At 49.6% G+C, this 21,424-nt stretch overlaps 7 protein-coding genes across 7 annotated transcripts; 4 read left to right on the forward strand and 3 right to left on the reverse strand.

Moving 5' to 3' along the window:
• Positions 1–144: 144 nt before the first annotated feature.
• M437DRAFT_45564 (uncharacterized protein) lies at positions 145–2,415 on the forward strand (the record flags this gene model as incomplete). Its single annotated transcript, XM_041021109.1, has 1 exon — positions 145–2,415. A coding segment is annotated over one exon (2,271 nt), but the record flags the coding sequence as incomplete, so codon positions are not given.
• Positions 2,416–2,892: 477 nt separating this feature from the next.
• M437DRAFT_16805 (RNI-like protein) lies at positions 2,893–4,628 on the forward strand (the record flags this gene model as incomplete). Its single annotated transcript, XM_041018876.1, has 2 exons — positions 2,893–4,323; positions 4,380–4,628. Coding segments are annotated over 2 exons (1,680 nt in total), but the record flags the coding sequence as incomplete, so codon positions are not given.
• A 2,046-nt stretch (positions 4,629–6,674) lies between these two features.
• M437DRAFT_83556 (uncharacterized protein) lies at positions 6,675–7,664 on the forward strand (the record flags this gene model as incomplete). Its single annotated transcript, XM_041027955.1, has 2 exons — positions 6,675–6,694; positions 6,746–7,664. The coding sequence occupies 2 exons, from the start codon at positions 6,675–6,677 to the stop codon at positions 7,662–7,664; spliced, it is 939 nt and encodes a 312-aa protein (XP_040880872.1).
• Positions 7,665–9,448: 1,784 nt separating this feature from the next.
• Positions 9,449–11,026, reverse strand: M437DRAFT_83557 (uncharacterized protein; the record flags this gene model as incomplete). The annotated part of the gene is made up of 1 exon (XM_041027956.1): positions 9,449–11,026. One exon carries the CDS (start codon positions 11,024–11,026, stop codon positions 9,449–9,451), a length of 1,578 nt encoding a protein of 525 aa, XP_040880873.1.
• Positions 11,027–12,213: 1,187 nt separating this feature from the next.
• Positions 12,214–13,706, forward strand: M437DRAFT_45925 (DUF409 domain protein; the record flags this gene model as incomplete). Its single annotated transcript, XM_041021178.1, has 4 exons — positions 12,214–12,514; positions 12,569–13,184; positions 13,232–13,559; positions 13,617–13,706. 4 exons carry the CDS (start codon positions 12,214–12,216, stop codon positions 13,704–13,706), a joined length of 1,335 nt encoding a protein of 444 aa, XP_040880874.1.
• Positions 13,707–13,753: 47 nt separating this feature from the next.
• Positions 13,754–15,032, reverse strand: M437DRAFT_74419 (sorbitol dehydrogenase; the record flags this gene model as incomplete). Its single annotated transcript, XM_041026233.1, has 4 exons — positions 13,754–14,376; positions 14,429–14,515; positions 14,576–14,805; positions 14,884–15,032. 4 exons carry the CDS (start codon positions 15,030–15,032, stop codon positions 13,754–13,756), a joined length of 1,089 nt encoding a protein of 362 aa, XP_040880875.1.
• Positions 15,033–16,491: 1,459 nt separating this feature from the next.
• M437DRAFT_20888 (uncharacterized protein) lies at positions 16,492–17,692 on the reverse strand (the record flags this gene model as incomplete). The annotated part of the gene is made up of 4 exons (XM_041019009.1): positions 16,492–16,824; positions 16,913–17,168; positions 17,222–17,431; positions 17,481–17,692. Coding segments are annotated over 4 exons (1,011 nt in total), but the record flags the coding sequence as incomplete, so codon positions are not given.
• Positions 17,693–21,424: the final 3,732 nt, after the last annotated feature.

Genomic DNA, 21,424 nt, shown 5'->3' on the forward strand with positions numbered 1-21,424 from the left:
CTTGCGAGAAGATCCTCGTCTAAGACCGAACATCTATCAAGTTGTGAGCGAAGTGTGCAGCATGCGCGGCACTCCAGTGCCCATCAAGGATGTGAGTTTATCTGTACGATCCGTACTCATACCGTATTCTCTGACGGCAAATAGATCTATGCACAACGAACACAATCTGAGGCAGGACGCAACCAAAAATTGCCAGACCCTACACCTGTAGCTTCACCACCTCCGGCAGGTATCAGCCATGCATCGCCTATCAAACAAAAACAATACATCCCTGAAATTGCTCCAATGAGGCGTGGCAGACCCACTGCTGCACCTCAACCAACAGCTGCAGCTGCGTCATCTGCTAAGAACTCGGATCCTTTTGCTGCTCTCGATTCTGCCTCGAATACCATTCGATCTCGTGCTGTAGATGAGCTCTCAGCCAAGTTCCCCTCGTTGGACGAATTCTCGATCGCCCATGATTCAGGAGGCTTCAACTTCAGCTCGTCCAAACCGAAGAAGAACGATCCTATCACAAGTGCTTTGGCAGATGAGGTTTTTGCACGTCCGGCATCAGCAAAGGCCACACCTCCCCCCAAATCTGAGTATACTCCAGCTCAAAGTTTCAGCAAGCCACCCACGAAGCCTGAGACCAGCACGAAAGCCCAAGCACCTCCTAAACCCAAAACACTGCTGCATCAACCAGCACCTCAAAGACCGAATTATTCTTCTACCGGCACCATGACATCTCCATCCGAGACTCAACCTGCACAACCAGCCCTACCGAAGATGCCAGAAGTGAGCAAGAGGCCAATCTGGCGCGTCCCGGATCACTCAAGATCCTCGAGCCAGCCACGTGCTTCCCCCATGGCTCAGAAAGAAGCCGATAGACTCCAGCCTAGTGCACCACCTGCTCAAAGACCTGCGCTACTAGACTCACACAGATCCAAATCGCAAACTGCCACGATGACGCTTGCAAAGCAAACGACCTCTTCTAGGCCCTCCTTGGAAGGCCACAGACCATCTTTTGGTTACGAGGAGGGAATTAGCAGAGCGAGATCTGCCAACCCAAGGCCGCGACCTGTTAGTGCTGCGTACGTGGACTCTAATCTTGACTACTTGCGGGAACAGGAAGCCGAGAGGAAGAGACCATCACTTGAGATCAGGAGATCAAGCCGATCAATTAGAAGCACCGAGCTCAACTTTGACGATGCAAACATTGAGAGCGACGCCGATTATCTCAGAAGTTTGGAGAACAATGATGGATTGAGTCGCCGCAGTAGCGGCAGGAGTGCTGCTCACAACAAACGCTCCAGCTTGTCCTCATTCAGCTTAAGTGGAACAAAGAACATGCTGACAGGCAGGTTTGGTGATGCTTTCAAGAGATTTGAGCAGGCCGGGGGAGAAGAAAAGACCGAGAAGAGCGGTAGAGGGTCTGAATCAGGATTCAGAACTCCTAGCCCCAACCCACCGATGCAAACTGAGGGTAACCTGCTTAGCCCGATCGCAGACTCCGAGACTAATGAGACACCGCGACGCCCAGAAGTCACCAAGTCTGATCTTGACGATTTAATTGAGACTGAAGATCTACCGCCAGAGATGCGCAGAGAAATGGAAAGACTACAGCTCGCACAGGAAGAGAAGCGTGTAGCAGCAGCGGCGGCCGAGCACAGAAGTCGCGGAGGTGCACCGCCCGTACCATCGAAAGCCAACATGATTCAACAGCGCGTTCAATCCTTATTGGACGACGGACAGAAGTCACCCGTACGAAAGAGGCAAGCGGAGGGCTACGGGCGCTACACAGACAGGGTAGAGACTGCGGAGCCTGAGCGTCTACCTACACCCACAACTCAGCCCGGTTTGAAAAGACAAGCACCGCCTGTTGCGAGAAAACCAGCTACGCCTGTTCCCTCAATTGCTGCTGCACCTGGAGAAGTGGATATGAACTTGAGATACCACAAGGTCAGACAATCCCAGTCGTTCCCGATAGTAGCAGACACATATCCTTTGGAGCACTCGGTGTCGGCACCTGCGCAAAGAACAGGAACAGCACCAAGGCCGAATGCACCTGCCAAACCAGCGGCGCTCAAAACGGGTGGATCAGCAGTGTCGTATGGTCGACCGCCATCCTCCGGAATGACCAGCCCGGTATACAACCAGCCGTCAGGGGCAACTCGTGGACCCAGCCTCGCAGCATTGATTGCACGGGACAACGAGGGTGTCGCGGGAGTTGGTGCTGGCAACAATATTGGCATGGAGCAAGCAACGCGGCAAGAACCAGAAATCACCAATCAAGCAGATTTCGAGGATTGGCAAGCAGATTTCAGCAAAAGATACCCGAGTCTGAGTGGCATTGAAATGGTGGAAAGAGAAATAGCAGCGACGGGTGGAAGCAGGGACGGAGGACGACGTGGAATGCGAGTTAGAGATGTCTAAGAGTGCGATGACTGTACTTGTATAGGTGTAATATAAAAAGTTGGAAAAGAGACGCAGATTCAAGACCAGATAGTGTATAAAGTTGAGTGGCTGCCAGTTGTGGAATGGTTATAGGAGGCTTCCGGCAGTCAGATTCAAGGTGTGGCTTGGTGTTGGTGTTTCACAAACGCCGGACGATCATCCAGGAAAGTCCGACGACTGCGACTGCCCCAAACGCTTCCCCCACCTTACGCATCACAAACATTACAAGCCCTCGCTTCCTGCTATTGTTGTCTATTCGAGCATTACACGCTCCTGCTTATTGTTGCTGAGGAAGAGAAGGAAACAGAGTCAAGCATCCGAGAACAAGCGGCGTCAACAACAAACTCGAAGGACGACACAGGAGCGTCATCATCACAACACGCGCGCCCTCCCTCTCCGCCATACACCGACCGACACACATCCAACACGCAAACCATAATGGCCCCTACCAACGAACGCCCGCGAAGGCAGCGCCGCTCGTCTAACGTCTCAAACTCATCCTTCTCATCCACATCCCCCGAACGCGAAGTCGACGATGATAACGACTCCTTCATGCTGCAGCCCAACGACTCGCAGTCGTCGGTAGCTGCCTCACTCGACCTCATGGACGACGCCAATTTCGAAGAACGATGCCGCCTGTCTCCCGTCTATCGTCTGCCTGCCGAATTGCTCATCGCCATCTTCGGTCGTCTCGCTTCAACAAAAGACCTCATGTCGTGTATGCTTGTGTCCAAGGATTGGGCACGAAACAGCGTCGCCCTGCTGTGGCACCGTCCACAAACCAACAATTGGGCCAGCATACACAGCGTCGTCAAGTCAATACGCAAGACCGATCGCTTCTTTGCCTACCAGGATCTGGTCAAGCGGTTGAACCTGTCCACTCTGGCTTCCCAAGTCAGTGATGGCACCTTGATGGGCTTGACAAGCTGCAAACGTATTGAGCGTCTGACTTTGACCAACTGCGCCAAGTTGACCGACCTGAGTCTGAGCAGTTTAATTCATGGAAACCGCAGCCTGATAGCCCTGGATGTCACTCAACTCGACCAACTCACCGATCGCACCCTTGAGCTTGTCGCTCGCAACTGTGTCCGCCTGCAAGGTCTCAATATGACTGGTTGTCGGCGTCTCACAGATCAATCTCTGGTCCAGGTAGCCCAGAATTGTCGTCAACTCAAGCGTCTGAAGTGCAACAGCTGCTCTCAGCTGACCGACGTCTCGATGCTCAGCGTCGCCCAGAACAGTTCACATCTGTTGGAGATTGATCTCTATGATCTTCCACTACTCGAGTCAGAATCCATCACAGCACTCCTGACTCAATGTCGACAACTCCGTGAACTGCGACTTGCCCGTTGTCCACTCATTACCGACCAGGCTTTCTTGCAGCTGCCACCCAAGGCTGCTCCCTTTGACGCCTTGCGTATCCTCGATCTTACTGATTGTCAAGAACTCACTGACAAAGCTATCGACAAGATTGTGCAGACTTGTCCCAAGCTGCGTAACTTGATTCTCGCAAAATGCAGACAGCTTACCGACAGAGCCGTGTGGGCCATCACCAAGCTTGGCAGAAACTTACACTACATCCATCTAGGCCACTGCGCCCGCATCACCGACGCATCCATCATCGCCTTGGCAAAGTCGTGCACTCGCATTAGGTACATCGATCTCGCCTGCTGTAGCAATCTCACCGACCAGAGTATCACTCAATTGGCAAACCTCCCCAAGCTTAAGCGTGTTGGTCTCGTCAAGTGTGCCGGCATTACTGACAGAAGCATTCATGCTCTTGCTACCTATGGTGGTCGGGTCATGCAGAAGCCCCGGGATCGTCAACACAACGTTAGCGCTCTCGAACGTGTTCACTTGAGCTATTGCACTCTTCTTACTCTCGATGTACGTGGCTGATCTCGCCTCCATACTTCCGCTTTCACAGTCTAACTCGTTCCCAGGGCATCCACACATTGCTAAACAACTGCCCGCGCTTGACCCATTTGAGTTTGACAGGAGTTCAAGCCTTCCTCCGCGACGATCTGACCGTCTTCTGCCGTGAAGCTCCTGCAGAGTTCAACGACCATCAGCGCGAAGTCTTTTGTGTCTTCTCGGGCAATGGTGTTATCCGCCTTCGCGAGTACCTTAACCGTGCTAGCGGTCCTGGACTGGATACCGGTATGGTCAACGACTCTGACGACGACGGCGATGGCGCCACTCTCCGTAACCTTCCCCTGCCTCCGCCTCCACCTCCTCATCACCCCAACCTCATCCACACATGGCACAACCCAGCATTCCACAATCACAATGACCCAGACATCGAAGACGAAGATATGGAAGATGATAACGACGGAGTCGACACGCCTAACGATGGTCATGGCATCGGTATCATCGACGCTGCGGTGCATGGTCATATGCTTAATCTGGACGCTCACCCTACTTCGGCAAACAATCCTGATCAGATGGTCGGCGGGCCAACCACACACAATCACGGTGGTGCCTTGTGGGCTGGCGGAAGCGGCGAGGCTCAACATGTTACTGGCATGATGAGCGCAGCCATGCTTGATGACGTTGATGAGGAAATTCCTCAGTGACAAAAGAACCTTTTTTGATTCTTGACATGATGAGGCACAACAGCACGAACGGTATGATGACCACAACAACAGATGGCAAGGCGTATTTTTGCATCCCATGGTATTGGGCGGGCCGGAGTTTGTTTCTTGGCTGAAAGGATCACCTCTTTTTAATTCTTTGCGACAGGCCACATAGGGGAAGTTATTAGGGTGTTTTGTTATCTTCTCTCACCGGAAGAGAGATGATCACCGTTGACGATACACAATTTGGGGGGTTTTCTTTTTCTCTTTTCTTCACTTGATTCCATTATTCGATTGTGACAGGGAAGTCATTTTCTCATCTGCTTTCCTATCTTTTCTTCTTGCCTTTCTCATCCCTCCATGCGGGTTTCATTGTTTGTCAAAGTAGCCGGACGGAGATTTTGAGAAATGAAAGGAGCGTTTCTTGCCGTCCATCGCCTTTTGACTCACACTTTGAGACCATTTATTGTGCTTCGAGCTCGCGTGTTCTTCACTTCGACGATATATTTGTGACTACTTGCAGCGCTCTTGAACCGTCTAACCACCTGTCTCAATCGTTGGTTTATCTTGTCCTCTTCGTACAAAATGCCAAGCTTGTGATTTTACTACACGTTCAGTCAAGAACATTTTCGGAGCTACGACTACCGCCGTCGAGAGAGCTTCAGAGACGCCGACATCCAGCCTTCTCGTCGCACTAGCGGCTTACATCGACGACGATGACCGCTTCAACGTAGGGTTTGGCTAGATTGGAGTTTGTCAAGATACCGTTCTGGCGCTTTTGGTGGCTCCGGGGATACCGAAGGGCAACATGAGGTTATGGACCTGGTTACTGGGGGTTCATGAGGAGATGATTTATAAGGGGATGACCATGGCTCTTCTAGAGTTTTCTTGTTGTCGTCTTCGATCGAAAGACGCACAATCTTGTCTGAAATCAAGCAGTGCTGTGTAAGGAACATCTGAACAGAGTTTTCTTCATTGTCAGAAACCGACTTCTAGCAAAGAGTCGATGTGTTTCGGCCCTTGTTATGAGAGTCAGAGAGCTTCAGCATCACAATCTATTCCATGGCTGAATGATGATGGTTCAACGAGCAAGGCTTGCTGCTTATCTCTGGTTCGATCATGCGCTTGGTTTGTTCGAAGTAGATGTACTCTACATAGACGCATAGATTGCAGGTAATATCTTGACGCTACTGTAGCTGGGGGCAGAAAGACACCTCAGGTTTGCTGGTTCGTCATGTCCTACTCACTGCGAAAGTCGATGATGAGAGAAGTCCGAGGGCTCCAGGCCGGCATCCTGATGCAAAAAGCACGATGAAGATGAATCATGATACTGAGATGGTTAGCATGAATGATAAATATTGATTTTCTTGAATCGAATCCGGAAAGTGTGTTTGTTCAGCTGATGGCATCAAAGTTGGGAAGGAGCAACAGATGCCAAACAGGAAGTAGTGAATTATCTTTATTTGCACCGAGACTTCCTTTACCGTCGCGGTGACCGCGATACTCTTGGCCAGCGAACGCAGTTCGGCCATGCTACTGGTGATTGACACAGCAAATCAACATCATCCTAGCCATCAGCGCGTCACTTGCATTATCTTTGACTCGACCACAACCAATCCACCTTTATCCCTTGACGTGTCTGACCTTGCAGACATCACTACCATGGCTGAACACTCTTCAAGGTATTCCTCACAATCAATATTCCCAAGAGACATACGCTCATCGAAATGCAGTGTCTACAACTCGCGTCTCTTTACCTTTCGTGCAAGCGAGAACGGTGCTGCCACTACAGTCCACTCTGGCGCTGTCGCCGCAGTCTCTGCTCCTCTCAAGCTGTTGATGGAAGAAGAAGGTCCTGATGGCCTCAGAACTAGTGCTACCCTGCACGGCGTGCGCGAAGAAGATCTCTTGCGCTTCTGCGATTTCTGTTACACTTCCACTTACACGGATCCTTACCCTGTTGTCGTCAAGCCACCCACTCTTGCCATTGACTCTGGTGTCAGCAATGGCGATGGAAACGGCGAGAACGCAAACACTTTCACTGCTCTTGTCACCACCGACGACAGCACCATCCAGCCCCCAGCTGCTAAGCGTCCTCGCACCGAATCGCCAGCTCAGTCTGTTTCCGGCTTTGGCAGACCTGGAATCCTGGGCGCCGCTTCACCCGCTCCTGAAATCAACGCTCTGAACGTAAATAACAAGCTCAAGCTACACAGTGTGTTCGCCAACACACCCTATACAACCACTGCTCCTCGCGTCTTTGGATCAACCAAGAGAACCAGATCAAATGGCATGTCAAGCAACGATGACCACACCAACGTCTTCATCGCTCATGCTGCCATGCACGCCCTCGCCATAAACTACGAAATCGCCAAGCTCAAGACACTGTCGTTGCAGAAACTGTGCGACAAGTTGATGCGATTCGAATGCAAGCCCGAGCGCGTTGGCGATGTCCTTGCCTTGGTCCGCTGGGTGTACACCACTGAATCTGGAATGGCCAGAGACATGCCAGAGCTCAAGGACATCGTGGTCAGATATGTCGTGTCTGAAGTCAGTGGTTTCGGCAATAGTCATGAGTTTGGAGAGTTGCTGAAGGAAGGTGGAGGTTTTGTCAAGGACTTCTGGGCTATGGTGTACAGTAATTTGCTTTAGGAAGGTAAGCAAGAAGGTGATGAAGAGAAAGAAGCGAAAAAGAAACAAAAGCGCAGAGAAAAGAGAGAGAGGCAGAAGGAGAACAGAAGAAGGAAGTTGAGCGCGGAAGGCAGCACCCTTGACCAGAAGCCACGTCTGTGGAGTTTGGAGGGATGGGCTACCACTGAATTCAGGTTCGAGTGTAAGAAAGAATAGGCGCGGCAAGCCATTTCTTTGCTTGTCAAATACTTACAGACATTGCTTAACATATTGATCTCGTTGTCACTGTGTCAAGTAAATACCTACCATCATAACTTGGGAAAGTCTCAGTGACAGAGCGATTGCAGGCTTCAGCTCTGAGTACAGTTCAAGGTGCTCGGCACGTGTGTCAGCAATCTTGATCTTGTGTTGTGACGATCCAGGCCTTTCGTGTGGAAGCTGCCAGGAAGCATATATAGAGGTACTGTAAGCAGGCTTCAGAGCTGTCAGCAGTCAGCAGTAAGCAATCAGCCTCTACAAAAGCAAAGCTGAAGAACAACAAGTCAAGTCAAGTCAGCATAAGCAAAGAGCTACTCTACGCTGTCAAAAAAAGAACCAACACACCCTCCCTCCATCGGAGACATGGAAAACCCCCGACCATCTCTGAACGAACAACCCAAATAACCGAGTAAACACCCTAAATCGCGATTAGAATTCTGTCTTTCACACCTTCAGAGAAAACAAGCCTTTTTGCGAAAGTTTGCGGATCCGGATGTTTGTTTTTCGTCCGGTGCGATGTCCGAGAAAGCCTCAAGTCATATTACTCAAATAACTTACTCTACCTCCCAAAGGGCTTGTCGGACTCAAAAAAGAAAATACGAAACTCTGAAAAGGTTACATAGGCATTTTATTGTTATCAGACGACAATTGCTCGGATCTACACCCTTTTTGTTTTTTGATCGCTTCGGATTGTTGGTTGCGGTCGAAGAGATAAGTGTGTTTCGCATACCTATTTGGGGTTGTTGCTATCGATTCTCGGATCGATACTACTACTTGTACATGTCAAATCCACGACATCGACCTCGAGCACCTTACGACGCACGCCAACCGCTGAGCCGTATATCGATATGTGGGTGTTCAGATTGAGACACAAAAGAAGGAACACGCAAAAACGAAATCATTGAACGATGATGTGACAGATATGTCTTGATCGTCATGTGTACCCACGTGCAGTCTTGGCTGGCCAATATCAAGTTTTCTCCAGACGTTTTCTGAAAAGTAGTTTCACGGATATCGACCCTTCCAGACTTTCCGAATCCGAGAAGAGAGAGAGAGAGAGAGTTTTTATGCAAAAAAAAGAGAGCCAGTAAAGTTATGCAAATTGCGGAGAAAGAAGCGAGAGAAAGTGGATGTTCGTAAACGGCAAAAGTCGATACGGGTACGCACTTATACGAGCATGCAAGAGCGGTCTGCAGACAAATCGTATGATAGGGGGAAGACAGAACACAATCGACAAATCTTCGGTTGTGTGACTGCAGGTTGATGTGTCATCACAGAAGGAAGCAGCGGATAATTGCAGGAGAGCAAACAAATAAATCAGAAAGAATGAAAGTTCGTATATTCATGGGTGCTGTGTTGTTGTCGACGCTGGCTAAGAACAATGATATCAATAATACAAAGCGCTCTGCGCATGTAAAAAGATGGTAAACAGACTAGGGAATGGCGATATGGGTATAATGGTTGGGATGGGTGTAATCCAAGGGCCAGCCATCAGATAAAAAAAATGACAAAACGCGACTTCTTCTTCTTCCTCTTCTTCCTCGGCTTTATCCTGCCATGCCACAGAAGAGCCTTCTGAACTTGCTGCTCTTCTTTGTTTTGGGAGGTGTGTTTGCTTCGATCTTACCGGCAACTATACTATTGGCCGAGGTGGTGGAGCTTGCGCGCTTCTGGCGCTGGGCCGCTACGGCAGCTAGCTTTCTCTCGATTTCCTTTGATTTGACGGAAGCTGGACGAGGGGTGCGAGCTTCTGCTTCTTCATCGCTTTCGTGCAGGTCAAGAGCAGGGATCAAGGGCGTAGGTGCCGAAGAGTGCTTTGAGGATTTGGCAAGCATGGCAGCTGTGTTCTCGACGCTTTCCTCCTCTTCGGTCATGTCGCTTTGTGCGAGATCCATATGTGCGAGTCCCGATGCAGTGGTGCTGGTAGTATCAGCACGACGTCCTCGGGGACGCTTAGAATGAACCAAGACGGTGTTGGTAGAGTCTGCACGAGCTCTCCTTGCACTGGAACTCCTGGCGACAGGAGCCTCGTCAGTCGAGGTAGAGCCATCTACCTGAGAGGAGGTAGATCGTCGCTTGACCCCAGAAGAGCGGAACATACGAGCGATACTGCCACTTCTTCGTGGAGTATCGTCTTTTAGAGTAGCAGCAGGAGACAGATCCAGAGATGTCTTGATAGGAGAGGTATTGAGTCTGAGAGAAGGTGATCGTAGCATAATATCATCATAACGATAGCCAGGGCACCAGCCCTCACGAAGGGTTACCCAGATGGCAGTAGCAGTGATCAGAGTCTTCAGAGACTGAGTTGTAATGATTGGCTCGGAAGGAGTGCCGGCATCTTGGGCGGCTCCCTCTTGCTCATGATCTGACATTTCAGGCGAGGGCGCCAGAGGCGAAGGGACGGTATAAGAATCGTTGATGTCAAGAGATGTGGTCGTGAGTGATGCAATGACAGGATGGCGACGAGAATTAGTAGAGATTGTGCTGAAGTTAAACTTCTTGTTCTGGTTGGCGTTGTCGGTGCCCCAGGACGTGGTCATGTCTGAGGCAGACTGACTTCTTCTAGCCTTGGGACGGCGGAGGACCCAGCGTGCAGTCATACCCAAGCCGTGTGCGTCGGTACTAAAGAACTCGTAACCACCATTGGGCAGGGGGTATGCCTCCCACTCGCTTCCGTCTTCGAGAAAGAGCCTCGCCTTGGATGTTGTGTTGCCATCTCCCTTTCGGCCTTTGCAGACAAGAGCCAGAACGTCTCTTGACTCATCCTCCTCTTTGGGCGACGCTTCGTGTTGATGGTAATTCTCGGCCTTGACAATGGCCAAGTCGGCAGGACAAAGGCCGTGGCGGGTGCGGAAAGTCTTTGAGATGGCGCGCGACAGCGAGGGAGAGAAGATGGCCGAGGGCAGGAGTTCGTAGGCGGGCATAGGCCTTGTAGAGTGGGACAGTTGGTGCAACTGCAACAAGGGTTTGGCGCGGACGTGGATCTTGTGTCGCGCACTGCCTTTGGGTGGTGCATGGGCGATGCTGTAGGAAGTCTTGGGACGAGAGGATCGCTTTCTCCTGCCGCCATTGGAACTCATTAGTGAGCCTTCACGAGAGGCATATTCTTCGTCGTCATTAGACATTGGCGGCAGTGAGTTCCTGTATGAACTGGTCCGCTGGCTCCGCGGGGTGGGGGTCTCGTCCTGCATTGGTAGTGATTCGATGGTATAATTGTTCTTTTGATAGTTATTTGTATTCGCGTCCCGACTGTCGGTCAATGAGGCAGTGTTGTCGGTGGTTGGCGTAGTAGTAAAATAGCTCATGAGTATTGTTGGCAGTGCAGACACCAGCGTGGGCTGGGGAGGGGCTGCTACTTCGGCCATGTCGATCTCCGTGTTCTAAAGCGCTGCCTTGTTACAAGAATGGGGAAGCCGCGTTTGACATCCACAAGCCAGCTATTGTCCAGAAGTGCATTTGCAAAGAGTCTAGGAAGAAGAAGAAGATGCAAAGAAAAGTTGTAACGAAAGAAACCGCCTTGAAACGATGGCCAACTCTTGGGCAAGAGTCAAGACCAAGACCAAGATGTGCCTATTCCCGTACGCCGCTCGTAAGATCTTCTGCTATCCGTGTATGCTTATGCAGAAGGTGGGTCGAACGCTCCTTGGCAGCCAAGCAATATCCAGTAAAAGGAATAAGGATGATGACACCAACAGGGCCAACGGTGATCCTTCGCGCGGACTCGCTCTCCAGGTGTTGCGAATGAGAGTCAAAGTCGTCCAAGTATGTAGGTCAGACAGAATGCTGCGGACGAGGGGCTATGCTCTCGTACATATACAATCGATTGGGTTGCTACAGCGGCCTTTTGTCCCTGCAGAGGCACTTCCAACCTTGCCGATTACGGTTAGCCTTGCGGACAGTCGCGCCTTCCAGAAAATAATCTCATCATGACCTTTGCACAAATCCGGGTCCCGGAGCTGCGAGGATCCAACTCGATCGGCTCTGCCTTCGTCCGCACCCCGTCCGTCCAAATCCGACTCGGCCTTTTCCAAGGCAGACGTCGCTTCCCATGCCTGATCCTCCAGAACACCTCTCCATCATCTGATCAATATCCTCGTTCTGGCGCCCCAACTCGTTCCGTCAAATTCCCTTCACTTTGTTCTCGTCAGACTTTGCTTCTTCCCGATTTCTCTTTGTCAGGAGTCACTGAGAGCGCTGAGAGCGGAATTTTCTTCAACGTCCGACTCCTTTGTGACCGACTCTCATTTCAAGTTTCACCCCTTTGCACACTTTGTCAACAATGGCTTCTCCTGATCGATCGGGGTCCAACATGATGCATGCGGATGTTCGAGCACTGGCTTGTTTGTTTGTTGTCTGGAAGCTCCTGCTTCTCTGTGTAGCCTATGCTAGCCCCGGACCCGGCTACGATACCTCTACCACGTTGCTTTTAGCCCGTGCGCAGTCCTCGGTAACTGAAAATACATTTCTGGAAGACTTTGCGAAACAACTCGTGACGAACCTTGTTCGCTGGGACGCTTTGTACTTTGTGAGTGTTGCTCGCCGAGGTGTAATTTTCGAACAGGAATGGGCCTGGGGGTGGGGCTATACCAACTTCCTTGGCTTGGTCTCTAAAGGTTTGTCTACTACATGTGAGTCTCATACAGTGCCCAGGCTGAACTCCACATCAGTCCTACCGGGTAAATCTTCGCAACCGCCACTATTTGTTCAGGCATATGCCGGACTGTTGGTGTCTCATGTCGCACACCTGTTGTCTGTTCTCGTGCTGTACGGTTTGGTTCATCGTTTGCCCATCAGGGATAAGCCCCAGCGTCGTAAGGTTGCCTTCATTGCAGCATGTCTTCATGTCTTTTCTTCCGCTGGATTGTTCCTTTCCGCGCCCTATTCTGAGAGTCTCTTCTCGTTGCTGAACTTCTTTGGTGTTTTCATGCACGCTGGCGTTCCATATGAATTGCCTCTTGAAGACTATGGGCCATTCTCGCTGATTCGTCTGCTGTTGTCTGGTGCTAGCTTCGGATTGGCTACGACAGTCCGCAGCAACGGTATTTTCAGCGGGCTTATCTACTTCTATCATGTTTACATGTTGTTCCATTCACGGATCAATGTTCGCACGATCGTAACGATTGCCACCATTGGCGTATCAGCCGCAATGATCTTGTCAGGTATGTTACTGCCTCAGTACATTGCCTACCAAGATTATTGTGTAGCACCATCAGACGACAACCCGAGGCCCTGGTGTTCTCGAAGCTTGCCTAGTGTCTACTCCTGGGTACAAGAACATTATTGGTATGATTTGAATCTTTGTGCTGTAAGGCTTACTGACATTGTCCCAGGAATGTGGGCTTTCTCCGCTACTGGACTGTCTCTAACATACCGCTGTTCTTGCTCGCATTGCCTATGCTGTGCGTTCTCGTTGGCACTGGAATCGTTGCCCCTACCTTGAAAATGGGGCCTCCCGGATCACCTAAACCCGAAAACTCCAGACACAAGTCAGTCTACATTTTGTGCCTGGCTCTTCCACAGATCTTGCTGGCTTTCTTAGCTTTCACGACATTCCATGTCCAGATTGTCAATCGCATTGCTACTGGCTATCCGATCTGGTACATCGTGCTTGCAGCAGCTTTCGTATCGCCTGATATGTTTGGCAAAGTCACAAAGACAGTTCGGCATGACGACCAATCGTCAATGGTTGCTACACTCAATTACCAATTGAGTAAGCAGTCAACGCAACAACTTGTGGTTCGAGGAATGCTCATGTATTCCATTATCCAAGGTGGTTTATATGCTAGCTTCATGCCTCCAGCATGAGCTCTCCAACTCTGGAAGACACAAATCAAGTCAATACATCATCACACTTAAGCCATCTCCATGTCAACCAGGATCTTCACGTGTCTGTCCTTCTCCTTGATTAGTGCCAGAATACCCTTCTCGACCAGATCGTTCAGGGGAATCTTTCTTGTGATCATCTTGTTAGGTTGCAGTCTGCCATCAGCAATAGCCTTGATCACTTCGATGAAATCTTTGCGCTGGTAACCCAACACACCAACATATTTTCCTTCATTGAAAACTAGGCTGTTGGGATTGAACGATACTGGCTTCTCCCAGATGGCGACATTGACCACGGTACCGCGGGCCCTGATGGCTTTGCAGGCTGATTCGAAACTAGCAGGTACGCCAGCGCAGTCGAAAACGATGTCAGGACCTTCGCCATGGCAGAGCTCGCGCGAGACGCCTACAACGTCATATACATTTGGTGCAAGGACATGGTGGGCTCCAAACTCTCTGGCGAATGCTTGTCTCTGTGCGGCGATCTCGCTCATAATGATCTTCTTCGTTCCGTGTGCCACGAGGACTTGCACGACTGCAAGGCCAATAGGTCCACCTCCTAGTACGAGGACCGAGGCGTTCTTGGGTCCGATCTCAACTAGCGGGGAAGCAGCGACTGCGTGCCAGGCGACTGATAGAGGCTCGACGAGTGCTGTGTTGGTATCAGTGTCTGGTCCAGACTCGACGAAGAAAGGCATGCACACCTCCAGTATCCAGCTCAACATTATCCGGTAGTGGAAGGACTGCATCCCATGGCACAGCCACTGCTTCACTCAGGCCACCGCCGCCACCTAAATTTCACCTTTCCATCAGCGTTCTTCACCTCACACTGGATAGCAAGGCATACTTACCACTCAAACCAATAAACCCACCATTGGGACATGCATTTTCCACTCCGTTCCTGCAAGCCCCACAACTTTGACAGAAGATCGTAGGTTGAATGGCGCACTTTTGGCCTGGCTTGAAAGAAGAGGCATTGGGCACATCTGAAGAAACTTCTAGGATCGTGCCGCTAAACTCATGGCCCATGCCAATTGGGATTGTTTCTCTGGTGACTGCATGTGGCTCAATGGGTGCGAAGCTATATTTCGTGTCAGTTCCTGTCCTCAAGTGAAAGCAAGCAAATTCCACCCGGGCAGGGAAAGACAGGAGAACTCACGTCGGACCAGCAATATACTCATGCAAATCTGTCCCACAGATTCCCACATGAGAAGGCTTGATTAGGATTTGACCAGGCGACAATCGAGGGCGAGGCGTCTCTTCTATGCGCACATCTTCTTTGCCATAGTAGCGAGCTGCGCGCATCATCTTTGCGGTATTGCTTCAATCAAATCCAAAAAAGGTTACGTTGAGGAGAAAAAGGTGTACAGCAGTAACAGAGGCGGGCATTAACGCCATCTTTGTAGCTTCACAGCCGCCAAGTTCGTATGCGATCCTTCCGGCCGCGCGGGATACCTAATCCAGCCATCATGCAATCTGGCTCAGCATGTGTCTCGTGGTTTGCGAGTAGCGTGATAGATTGCTCCGCGTCATCTTTTTGGGTTTGCGGGGAGGGGAAAAGACAGAAGGATCAACAGACCCCCCGCGCGGGGTAGCGAGGATCTCTCACATGTCAATATGGGGAAGGAGCGGCTGGGGTGTAGTAGGGGTATATCATCCTTTTTAAGATGAATGTGTGGTTCGAACACGATACATTGTGATATATGGTGGTTAATCTAGAGGGGATGTATGTTGTTCATTGTCTCTACTACACAAAAGAGCATGAACATACAGTGTTTTTGGCCAGCGTGAACGCCAGTGTTGAAGTGCCATAATTCGTGGAAGGAGCGAGATGCGCATTGCCTTCTCATTCCAGAGGACAATCGAGCTGTCCATTGTTGACAGATCATAGGTCCCCGAATAAGTCAGGTTTTGCAACACTCCAGCTTCTTGCTCATGGAAGACTGCCAATTTGACACTATTCGGGGAGGTCGCACCCTCATGGTCGATCATTTAGAAGTGCAAATGTGCCCGTCAGTCGAGCGTGAACTTGCCCGCGCATTGACTAGGATAATACCAACGATAGTAACAGAAGGCAAGCTAGAAACCGAAAGAGATGCAATCATAACTGCATGTGTATGCGAGGACACTTGGATACATTTTAGCGGCGTGATGAATGGAAAATTGGCTTATGGCTTTGGGTCCGCGGAACGAAAGCAAACATGAATCAGAACGGAGATATTCGTGAATTTCAGCGGAGCCTGACTCCTTGGACAAATAGATCGTTTGGTATATGACCGACTGCTCGAGGTCTCCTAAGTCATGCAAGCGAGCTCGTTGAACAAGAAACTTGCTAGGGATGGCGCAAGATTCACCTCTGCCGGCAGAGCTACCCTCGGATGCTTGATTCAAGACCCAGACGTTGGAGCGAAGGATTCACTATCCATGATTTTGGTACTCGGCAATCTAGCCATGACTCGATGCTCCACAAGCTGTTGTGATTTTGATGTGGCATGTGCCAGAGTGGAATAACACAGAGAAAGATCTACCAGATCTAAAGGAACAAACGAAAGATGTTGATGCTTGTGTACGCTAAGAAGAGTATAAGAATATTCAGATAAATCAGGCAGTGCTGTAGTCCACGGAGGAATACGCGCGGAGATCATGTTGCACGACCAACAGGACTACTCAGATCATTCATAGGAATCTGCGAGTCGTTCGAATGATGGCTCGCGCGAGGGTTAACAGCGAAACCATCACGATCGCGGGTGAAATCTCTTGTGGTGCGCTTTCCATGCTCAAGGTCGAGCGAACGATCTTCGCTGTCCGAATCGCCCACGTACACTTGGACCTCCGTTTGGCGCTTGATGCCGTGGATATCTTCTCTGAGGTCCTCGTTGCTTCGATTGTGACCAACAAATGCGGTATTCGTTACGTTCTTTGGAACTCCGTGACATTCTCCTTCATGGAAAGTGTGGTTGTGTTGTGACTTCTGGGTGTTGAGTGTTCCTGGATATGGTGTGCCTTCAGGTGAAGAACCAAAATTCATATCTTGCTCATTGCTTCGTGCAACCTTGATAATCATGTCGGCCATGCTCATCTCGATGTTGAGCTTGACCATCTGTTCTTGCGTCAGCATCATTCAATACAAAGAACTCGAAGAGCGAGGAGACAAGATCGGGTTTCACGAGATAGAGACTTTGACTTACATATGCCACAGGATGGAATTGAACAAAGACGATACCATTAGGTAGTGACATCAGACCGATGAGCATAAGATCCATGCAAACAGAGATGACTCCCAGACGAGTGTAGTAAGCCACCAAAGGCTTATACTTTCGAAGCCCATGTTGCTTGACTAATCTAGCCTTGACAACGTAGATGAAATACCAATTGAGAAATGCGTCAACAAGCATGATCAAGATCTTCGAACAACGATCCCAATACTTGTTTATATGTACAAAGCTGTTTTACCATTAATGAGGTCCCAAGAGATGACAAGGGGAGCTGCTACTTACACCATACTGGGTGGAGGTGAAAGGTGTGAAGGAATGAAGATGCAGAAAACGGCAATATTAATGCATGAAATGACTACAGCAGTTGCAATCTTCAGTCGTTGTGCTGTGGCCTTACGTTCCGAAATGATCGAGATGCGGTTGATAATTATTTGCATGAGGAACTGAACCTCGAAGACATAGAAAAAGAGAATGAAGAAGAGAAGAACAGCTCTGAAGAGTGTTAGCTTGGGTGTTGTTACCAACATAAGGATTTGCGTACCCATTGTGGACAATATCCTTCAACCAAAGCCAACATAGAATACCAAGGACAAGATTCGCTAAGATCTCGCCCCAGATCATGTAGATGTATGCCGACCGTGATGGATTCCTGTTCGCTCTGGTTTGATGAACGGCTCTGACTGTTGTCAGGTAGCCAAAGCCAATGGTGAAGCCAGCCGCACATGCGGCCACCTGATAATCGCCAGAAGACGACATGTCTGGCAGCAATCGAGGTAGAACAAGTGCTCGGAGGACGAGCCCAGAAGCTAGTTGATAGCATATGGGATGTCCGCTTGATATGTACTTGTGTCGCACTTGGGTCAATGCCAGCGCTAATTGACTACACGGTCCCTGCCATGGCTCGCCATGGCCAAAGCATTGGCAGTGGCTTCCTTCAGTGTCAAGCGTTCTGAGGAAAGATCCACCAACGGTCTTCTGACCCTAATATTTAGTGTACTGGTACGTACTAGCATTTCCACTCATGTCAATGATGGGAAAGTTTTCGGACTGATGGCAGTTGGTAGCAGTGTCACTTTGGTTGATCTCTCGTTTCCATGCTTCTAGCAAAACAAGACATGCACATCAGGACGAGGATATGTGTCGAAAAAGGAGATGATCTGTGCATGTCAATATAATTACCTCGCCAAACTTCCCACCGACTTGGAACCTCTGTAGATCTGGGGTTCAGCTTGTACTTAAGCTATGTGGATCACAATATGAATCGCGGATCCATCATTAAGATCACGAGCTGCCATACCCAGCCAGCTGTGTGAGGTCTTGCAATGTAGTAAGCACTCACCACACACGATGGTATTGCTCCATCTCAAGCAGCGCATAACCCAGGCCACCAAGGAGGGCAAGGCTAACATATGCAGCGGGGCTGTGAAGGGATTTGTCGGGTTCATTGGTAAGCGAAACGAGGGCACTGTATTCAGGGCCAAGTTGGTCGCATGAATGACAGAGACGCGAGTCAGGTGGAGACTGGTTAAATGGGCCATGAGGGAAACGGCAAAACAGGGCGACGACGAGTCATGCTATCTTGGTTAGACTCAACAACAAGCTTAACACTGGTGGCGTTGAAAGGCGTCAGAGTTGAAGTAGTGGACGGCAGAATTTTTTGTCGTGGCTTCATACACAATGAATGCTTCCGCAACCATGTCGCTTTGTGGTTGAGGTGTGGGTTTGATGTCTGCAGGTTTCCGGGGCTTGGCAAAACCACGGGTCGTGGGTTCCTTCTTCTAGGAAATGCATCACGACACGACGGCATCGCTTTTCCTCTCCACAATCTACTGAATCCCATGTCCTCAAGCCGTCATGTTGGTCCGCGTCGGACCAGGAATGCCACTAAGAATGATAGACACGGGCCGTGTGTAGCTGATCTCCCTTCCACCTCCAGATCACTGCTTCCGCACGGCTTGCAAGACGCTCACACTTGTCAAGATCAGCATAGGGCATAACATGCGTGATTCTTCAAAGTCATGACCGAAACCACTCGCCCCATTGCCTGTCCCGAAGGCTGTCGTAGCCCCCCGATGATCACAATGTAGGTAGGACCTTCGACTGTCCGACCGGACATCCTTCTGTCCAGTGATATTGAACCTTGATCCCTGCCTCCGATCACGTTCGTACAATTTCCTGAATCTCATGGCTCGGGACCAGCATGAGCAGTCGATAGGCGCGCTCGACTTCTTTTCGTGTACCTTTGGGTTTATATGGGCGAGGTTGTGGTGAAGGCAATGCGGCGCGTTAGAAGCTCTGCTCGCACAAACGTTATAGGGGTAGGCGGAACGAAACCGAAGGCCTGTCTTACTCTCCTGCCTCGTCTCCCATACTGGCTTAGCCTAGACTCGAAGAGTGGCCAAGGTTGCACAAAACCTGGAAGCTACAATGATGTTGAAACAAGACAACTGCAAGTTGAGGACTTGTTATTGGAATACATCTGTGATAGTGCAGCACCAGCAGACACTGCTCGAATCAGGTTGCCGAAGCCGTGTCATGGTCACAGAACACTACGGACCGACAAGCATATCTCTGGGCATCCTCTTACGAACCCGAGAGATATGTCGCTTTCATGTGCTGTCCTGTCTTTGAGAGGGTCGTTTGGTCAATGGCAGCTATGACTTTGAAGCTTGCAAAGTTCTTGCTGTACCAAAAGTGTGCTCAACCAAAGCGGAGGTTTGATGCTAGCCATCGACAAAACTAATACACTTGCGAAGTGATAGTCAAGATCTCGACAACATGCTGAACCTCAGCCTGGATTCTTTTGGCCCTCAGTAGGAAAAGCCATTACTTCCTGTCACCGCCCATACCCTGGCCGCCCCCGGTACCGCTTTCCGTATTCATGCTTGCCGCGTTCGCGTTGTTCGCAGCGCCAGACTGTCCGACAACGCGAAGAGTCAGTGTGAGTCAACAACAGAATGAGCGGAGCGCGCTTGACTCTTGCTCTTGCATTTCAGGTCGTTAAACTGCACAGCAACGCAGCTTCTTGCTCGAGGCTGTATACTTTCCAAGAGTCCAAACCATATTGAGAAACCAGCATTTCATTCAACCATCGTATTGCGAATTCCTGTGCAAGACCAACACCAGAGATCTTGTTACGATGCCACTGTGCGCAGCAGCTGTGTTCAGCTAACATCTCCAGCAATTAAGCGCATCGCTCATCGAGGGGAAGTGTTCTGCACTCTCCTCCATAAACATGTCCGGTATCACGAGAGCCTTTGTGTTGTGATCTTTGGTGATTTGTAATGAACAGCATTGTTCTTTGTATGGAAGGTACCAAATACATTGGCGAAATCCACTGTTGAGCCATGAGAGCACTTGATCACAAGCCGGAAACTAATCAACTGTAGGTGATTGAGCCTTCATCTTCTCTTAGCCTGGAAGAGGGCCAAAAACAGTACTAAGGGAGAAAAGGATAATGACGCTCAGAGTGCGGCGCTGTTTGTATTATAAAGCGCCGCACGTTCACCTACTAAGAAGTGCAAGAAGGGTGCGAGGGAAATAAGAAGCCGCATCTGAAATCCAGGCAATATAGGCAAACGATTGGCGAACAGCGTCACAACCTGATTATCCGGCGTGCATAATGTGAGCCAAAAAAAATCTTGAATTCTTTCAGCCAGGAAGCTTGAGGTCATTCGTGTCGTTCCCGGCCGCGTGGTCGATATTTGTGTTGGCCACAGATCTATCCCATTGGTATGTTGTGCGCGCTCATAATCTACATGGACCAGTGAGCGACGAGCATTCTCTGACTCTCCAAGTCAGCCGCAACAAATCCTTCAGCATTGTTGAAGTTCGCAGTGCTGAGCAATACTTTGACTTGCTGCTCGGAGGTGAGACGGCTCCTGTGAAAGCGCTCATACATCTTCACAGCTTCTTTAGCGCTAGTGCTGGGGGGATTCCGAGCATACAGGTGATACAGAAGAGCCCATCTTTACATCCAGTCGATCCTCTAGCTCCGTGCATTTATCTTCGAGAGCTTCTGAAAGTCTCTGTAACTGTTGTTGAAGGTCGTCAATGGCGATCTGAGACTCCCGATGCACCTTCTGAACGCCTGACTCTTCTGCTGACCTGATATTCGTAATTGCCTTGTCTTTTACTTCGTGTAGAGACGTAGTTACTATCTTTGATATTAGTAAAAACTACTTTATATAAAATAGTAGATATATAAGTAGTAATATAGTCTATAATAGAGGGCTAGGCCTAAGCTATCTACTTAGTAGTAAGGTTATAAGTCTAGACTTAAGCAATAATTATAGGGATCTAAGCTTATATTATCTTCTGAATTAGATATTTAAGGTCTATAAGAATAAGAGTAATTATTAGTATAGGTTAAGCCTAAGGTCTAGTAATAAATATAGTCTGCTTAATATTAAGCTAGTTAAGGTATATAGTTAATGCTTTAGAGATAGTATATGGCAGGGCTTAGATATCTTAAGTATCATTAGA

This window comes from Aureobasidium melanogenum (assembly GCF_000721775.1).
Source record: "Aureobasidium melanogenum CBS 110374 unplaced genomic scaffold scaffold_7, whole genome shotgun sequence".
NCBI classification, from domain to species: Eukaryota; Fungi; Ascomycota; class Dothideomycetes; order Dothideales; family Saccotheciaceae; genus Aureobasidium; species Aureobasidium melanogenum.